Source organism: Anguilla anguilla, chromosome 8, assembly GCF_013347855.1.
Source record: "Anguilla anguilla isolate fAngAng1 chromosome 8, fAngAng1.pri, whole genome shotgun sequence".
Lineage (NCBI taxonomy): Eukaryota > Metazoa > Chordata > Actinopteri > Anguilliformes > Anguillidae > Anguilla > Anguilla anguilla.
In genome coordinates, this window is record NC_049208.1 from 5,974,403 (window position 1) to 5,981,902 (window position 7,500).

The 7,500-nt window shown below is 46.7% G+C and overlaps 1 protein-coding gene across 1 annotated transcript in view; it reads right to left on the reverse strand.

Annotated features, from left to right (window-relative positions):
- Positions 1–7,500, reverse strand: part of LOC118233562 (potassium voltage-gated channel subfamily H member 2-like) — a 133,853-nt gene that overhangs the window by 8,176 nt on the left and 118,177 nt on the right. Inside the window, exon 7 of the mRNA XM_035429320.1 lies at positions 3,073–3,495. Within this exon, the coding sequence (XP_035285211.1) occupies positions 3,073–3,495 (423 nt within the window). The remainder of the gene's footprint in view (positions 1–3,072; positions 3,496–7,500) is intronic.

The window sequence follows — 7,500 nt, forward strand, 5'->3', positions numbered from 1 at the left end:
GTGAAGGCTGCAGGGTCAGAGAAAAGTTGTTTCTTGTGCCATCGACCAGACAGGAGCAAATGAAATACCTCTCATAGAGGATGCTTTGAGCCATTCATCGATTCGGTAAATTATTTAGCTTTCGCTTCTCATACACGGAGGGAAGCCTTTTCCTGTTTCATTCCAATAATTTCGGTGTCCATGTGAATTATTATTAAGTCAAAGGGTTCAAGAACGAGGCCCCTTAGGGCAAGAAGTAAAATCAATGCGTACCTCCAGACAGTAAGTCACAAAACAAGCAGATAAAAACCCTTTAGTGTCTCTCCCAACAGTAGAAACAATATCAGATGAGAATGCAAGCAAAAGCAGTTGTGGAAGAAATGAGAGAGAGCTTTTGTGGGGTTGGAGAAGCAGACCGCCGACTTTTCTGTAAAATCAGCGTAAGACGCTTGATTATGGTGCAAAAGGGACAAAATATTCCCCAATCGGAGAGATGATTTCGGACAGAATGTTCTTCTGTGCGCACTTACAGAAGTATTACTATAACTCAGAGAGCAGCATGAAATATGGAAGACATATGAAATATGAAATAATTATAGACCCATGGTAAATATGCTTCCGCTCGGGAAGTTTGTGTCACAGGGGCGGATCTCCGCGCTGACGCGACGGAATTTTAACGAGGAATCAGAAATTAGGAACTCCCTCCGGAGTTCCCATAATTCCCAGGGAGCGCAGGGACGCGCGGGAGGCCATAAATCTGCTCGCTCCTGTTCATTTATCGCCTTGTTCGCCCCGACGTGTTCATTCCCACCAATCACGCGCCTCCTCCAGTTAGCGCTCGCCCGTCAACATAACGAATGTACCTGGAGACTCCCGCATAGGTCATTTCGTTCCCCCACGGAGACTCTAAAGGTAATTAATACTCTCTTGTCACTTATTTTCTGGGCGGGTTTGATGATGTCATTTCCATTGATTACACCGGCACTGACAAATTCTGTCCGTCAGCAGAGAGGGGAAAACAAAAACTGTCAGTTTATTTGAATGCGGAATGTTTTGTCACTTTGCAGGGAGGAGGCAGCTGCCTACCCATAATGCACTGCAGGACCACCGTGCAAATCAGCCCAAATGTAAGCGAGCGCTTTCAAACACCATCCTCTGATTTCAGTCATTTTTATGACACATTCATGACATCCGATCTTGTGTAGCTTTGTCTTCTAAACGGAATTAAATCTAACAGCTGACATTGTTCGGGCTAACGCTACCACAATGAATGTGTCAGTGATAAATAGGACCCGGACAATTGCTGCTCAAATTATTTAGCTGGAATCGATTTAAGTCTGCCATCCAGCCCTGTAATTCTTCAGCATTGCTAATTATGGGACTCCTGGTGTTTCTGTTTAATGAAAATGGTTAAATAAACATTATGAAGCGGTTTTTAATTGAGTGGGTGCTGCTCTAAAAAGCTTTTCTGGTCTAGACAAGCAAACTTATACTAGACTACAAATGTACCAAAGCAATTAAATATCCTCGTTTTTTTCCCACTGTTGAGCATAGAGCAGAGCTTCATGTCTGGGACAAAAATTAATACACAATATTGGCTTGGCTTTTGTTTCTATTAGGGCACGAGGATTTGGTTCGTTTCCATCAGCTAATAGCAAAGGCAAGAGGCCACGACCACGAAATGCACTATACCCCAAATAAAGATTAAAATGTCTACATCAATAGCATCATACACACTCATATTTAGGCTTTTATTTAGCCAGTGGTGAGTTCATTACATTAAATCAGAGGCAGTATATTTTCTCAGAGCACTCCCAGATCATTTTAAAATGGATTTTAAATGTTCCACTCCAAAGTCATCTTTCTAATGTTCACGTTTAGAATGACATTTACTTTAATGTAATTCCTGGAATACACTTTCATCAAATTGATTAGAAAAACATTTTGACGGTCAGCTGATTTGTCGATTATTTATCATTAGTTGATTAATCTACTGATTCTTCCAAAGATAAATAAATTACACGGTTCGTTCAAACTTAGGAAATGGATCACAACAAAGATCCATTTCCCCCAAACAGTTGTATCATGCGGATGTACCACATTTGCTCACCCTCAAGTGCTGTTAACAAACTACACTACCCATGATGCCACATTTCTCCAAACCTGACCCCTCACCTCCTCTCCAGATGAGCAGGTCAAAGGCGATAACTACACAACCCATGATGCCACATTCCGCTCAGGCTGACCCCTCACCTCCTGTAGATGAGTAGGTCAAAGGGGATAACTACACTACCCATGATGCCGCATTCCGCCCAGCCTGACCCCTCACCTCCTCTCCCGAGCGGTAGATGAGCAGGTCGAAGGGGATAACTACACTACCCATGATGCCACATTCCACCCAGCCTGACCCCTCACCTCCTCTCCCGAGCGGTAGATGAGCAGGTCAAGGGCGATAACTACACAACCCATGATGCCACATTCCGCTCAGGCTGACCCCTCACCTCCTGTAGAAGAGTAGGTCAAAGGGGATAACTACACTACCCATGATGCCACATTCCGCCCAGCCTGACCCCTCACCTCCTCCCCGGAGCGGTAGATGAGCAGGTCGAAGGGGATAACTACACTACCCATGATGCCCCATTCCGCCCAGCCTGACCCCTCACCTCCTCTCCCGAGCGGTAGATGAGCAGGTCGAAGGGGATAACTACACTACCCATGATGCCGCATTCCGCCCAGCCTGACCCCTCACCTCCTCTCCCGAGCGGTAGATGAGCAGGTCGAAGGGGATAACTACACTACCCATGATGCCCCATTCCACCCAGCCTGACCCCTCACCTCCTCTCCCGAGCGGTAGATGAGCAGGTCGAAGGGGATAACTACACTACCCATGATGCCGCATTCTGCCCAGCCTGACCCCTCACCTCCTCTCCCGAGCGGTAGATGAGCAGGTCGAAGGGGATAACTACACTACCCATGATGCCGCATTTCGCCCAGCCTGACCCCTCACCTCCTCTCCCGAGCGGTAGATGAGCAGGTCGAAGGGGATAACTACACTACCCATGATGCCGCATTCCGCCCAGCCTGACCCCTCACCTCCTCTCCTGAGCGGTAGATGAGCAGGTCGAAGGGGATGGCAGCCACCATGTCGATGAGGAACCAGCCCTTGAAGTAGTGCACGGCGATGCGCCCGGGCTGGCTGACCACCTCGTCGTTGGCGTTGACGTAGGTGGTGCGGAAGTTGATGACGATGTCGATGACGAACATGATGTCCACGATGAGGTCGACCACGTTGAGCGGGCTGCAGGAGTAGCCGCAGGTCTGCATGGCCGCCTCCTCCTCGTCGCTGAGCAGGAAGGCGGCGGAGTAGGGCGTGAAGATGGCCGTGTAGATGACCAGCAGCAGGATCAGCCAGTCCCACACGGCCTTGAAGGGGCTGTAGTGCAGGATGGTCCACTTGTGGATGCGCGGCGCCTGCAGCTTGTACTCCGGCAGCACGTCCGCGCCCAGCGACAGCACCTGGGAGACAGAGGGGGGGGAGGGGCCACAGAGGGGTGTGGTCAGGGGCGTCACATTTGGGGGGGGGGGGGGATTTGCAGGACAGAGGAACAGATGACCCAAGGCCCCAAAGCATTGAAGATTCCTGAGGAAAAAACAGGACCAGACAGTAGGTAGACCAACAGGAGCACGAAGAAACGTCCACAGCAGTTCACACCCTCAAGGGAACTAAAATGTCTGCCTGCATTTTAGACACAACACTTGCTTAACGATTATAGCGTGTTCACCAGCCAATGGGATCCACTGCCAGGATCACGATCTCCTGCTTCAATGCTAACAACAATCCTCAGTGTCAGCCTCACAAATGACTCGCATCATGATTAGGCAAATGTGATTTCAGTGCTAGTTTTGTACTTGGCAGGATTGTTTTGTTTGTTTGCTGAACAGGTTACCCTACAGGGTTGGAGTCCTGATCTATGTGGTCACTTCTGGCACTACGATCTTTACTTCACTCCAGTGTGTTTTTCTGCACCTCTGCACCTTGAACTGATGTACTTGTTGTACTTCGCTCTGGATAAGAGCGTCTGCTAAATGCCTGTAATGTAATGTAATGTAATGCATCAAACGAGGTGGCTTGTGACACCACCGGATGTGTCTCATTTGCACAGAAATTAGGGGGGGCGGGGGCCTTTGTCGGTGGCACTAAAAATGACCATCAGTGCACCCTGTCATTATAACTTGACACGGAGTCCATATATGCGGTTCCACACTTAACTGGCGCATCAAACGGATTGTTCTAAAAATGCTACTTCCTGTCCCAGCTGTGATGCTACGTACGCTACGCTGTCCACGGGTTAAGCCTCCGGAGACTGAGGCAGGTGTTGACAGCAGGAAGGCAGAGAGACTGCGGACGGACTGAAAGTGAGAGAGCGATGGGGCCCTGCGTGTGCTGCTCATCCCGGAGCTCTGCTCCTGGGTTCCGAGGGTTCTGTAAAACATGAGGAGTCACGTCTCCTCGCTCTCGGGCAGAGAATCCCCTGCGGACCACCGACTGACAGAAAAGCCTAACACTTCCATCTATTCAGGCACGGTGCAGAACACGTACGCACACACACGCACACACACAGACAGGCACACGCGCACAGACATGCACACACACACACACACATACACACAAACACACACGTAAACACACACGCGCACACACACACACACACCCACACACTCACAAACACACAAACGTACACACACACACACACACACACACAAACACTCACACATACACAAACACAGTCACACACACACTCACTCACACACACACACACACACACACTCACACACTCACACATACACAAACACACATGTAAACACATGCGTGCACACACACAAACACACACAGTCACACTCACTCACACACACACACACACTCCCTCTGTCTGGATTGTCCTTTTCGCCCCACTAACAAACCCACAGAGGAACAGACTCATTGTTACAAATGCTTCATTTCATTACAAGCTGGTGACCTTTTGAAATAACAAAAAAAAAAAAAAAAAAAAAAAAACTTTCAGAGAGAGACAGAAATAGACATTATTATCTGTTCTGCTATAACAGATGTCTCCTGCAACTCAGCTGCCTTCGGTGTGGCGATGAGCAAAACACACAAATCAAAATGATGGATGGACGTGCACTGACGTGTTCAGAGGTTTTTTCACGTCCTCTTAAGAGACTGTAATAAAAACGTTTCTCCCATTATTAGACATACAGATGTTGAATACATTTTTAATGCTCTTTTGAATAAACGATGTAGCATTTCCTGCAGTACTGCGCAGTACAGAGGATCTATTACGATTTAATAAAGCAAATACCCACCCACTATACAAATACGCCAGAAATTTACCCATGTCTAGAAGAGATTTATGGGAAATGCAACAGTTCACATGATAGAAAAACCTGGAAGGTTCAACCTGCCTTTCTCTTAAACACCTCATCACAACTGCTGCCAAAAATATCTCAAAGCTTTGGCACCCCTGAGGGCCAGTAAGAGACTAATAAACATCCCAAATTAATATTTTATTTAGGCTATTTTGGGAAGGGCCACAAAAGTGGCCAGAGACAGTGTCCACACTACAGTGTGTAAAGTGGACAGTGTCTCCACACCTCGGATAGTAAAGTGAACAGTGACTCCACTCACTACAGTGTGTAAAGTGAACAGTGTCTCCACACACTGGTCAAATTAGCTAGTTAATTAGCTGACTAGCCACAGTTAGCTACAGTAGTTAACTAGCTACCGTTATGACCATTTAACTGTAGATTACATAACAACAAGGTGTTCCATGTTAGGAAACAGGAACTGTCTTCAACTGCCAGTCATGAACCTGTTGAAAAATGTTGCTAAAATATCAATGACAAAAAGCAGAAGATGGCATAAACTCCAGAGACACACACGGCTCTCACTGTCCACCTCTGCTCCACACAGATCAACACATCTGCATACATACGGTATGATTACACGTTGAAAGAACACGCACTGGAAATGGTGGCGATGAGCTTAAGAGTTTTGACCGGGGGGGGGGGGGGGGGGGGGGGGGGGGGGGGCGGTCTAAGTGTGTTTGCGCAGTACCAGTAACAAATCAGACCAGTAATGCTGCAGAATCGTTACCGCTAAAAGTGTCTGGGTCCTCTGCCCTTGGAGAGGAGAGGCATGACTACCAACACAGTTTAACATTTATTAGTTATTTATTAACGACCCAAAAAGATGACAAAGTGATCATTTACATGTGCACTCAATTAATGTAATTACTGATGCACTGCAAAAAAAAACCATGCGCCAATTTATGACACAAGAGCCCCTGGCTATTATATTTGGAATTATAAAAACAACAAATAGCGATTGCTTTTCATTTTTATGGGCCACTAGGGACTAATTAAAAAGGGATATATTAAAAAAGGCAGGAGGGGAACTAAAATCCAGCATGGCGTAAAAGGTCAGTTCGTGGGGAAAAGTTTTTTAGCGGTCTGTGGGACTGCTCGTCGTGGGTGCCGCTAAAAGCACTGGAGAGCACTGCTGACGCAGAGTAAAATGTCCAGTGTTAATTCAACTCTGACAGTGTTAATTCAACTCTGACAGTGTTAATTAAACTCTAACAGTGTTAATTCAACTCTGACAATGTTAATTCAACCCTAACAGGGATAATTCAACTCAGTGTTAATTCAACTCTGACAGTGTTAATTCAACTCTGACAGTGTTAATTAAACTCTAACAGTGTTAATTCAACTCTGACAGTGTTAATTCAACTCTAACAGTGTTAATTAAACTCTGACAATGTTAATTCAAATCTAACAGCGTCAATTCAACTCTAACAATGTAAATTCAACTCCGACAGTGTTAATTAAACTCTGACAGTGTTAATTCAACTCTTCAAATCTTTATTTATACAGGGAAGTCACATTGGGACACTGGGTCTCAACTGAGAAATGAACAGAAGATTCCAGAAGTTTTCGATGTCCTCTGGTTGGACAATAAACGACGCCCGCACTCTTCTAATAGGCTAATGCAAGGATAGAGAGAGGGCAGGACATTTCACTTGATTAAGAGTTAGCCTTCGGGGGGGGGGGGGGGGGATTCCTCCTCTTAATTCAGTTCCTCGTCAACTACTCCAAAATTTTTAATTGCATAGTTTTTTTCTTCTTCTTCTCCTCCTCAGTATCTTGGCTCAGAAACAAAAACGTTAATGGGATACTGAAGCCAAACCCCCCCTCGGGCCCTTCACCCCCCCATCAACCCCCTCCCCGCTCTCTGCCAAACACTGCCAAGCAGCCTTCCCTTTCTTCAAATCCCTGCATATCTCAGACTAGGTCAGGGTGGAGGGTCACGGAAGGGTCAGGGTAAGGTCACGGAAAGGTCAAGGTGAGGTCACAGAAAGGGCCAGACAGGGCGGCTGTGTTTGAGCTCATGCTTCTGCCCATGCCAGTCCAAAAAGATGAAGCTTCCGTAAAAAAATCGAAGACACACTGTGCTTCCCTGCT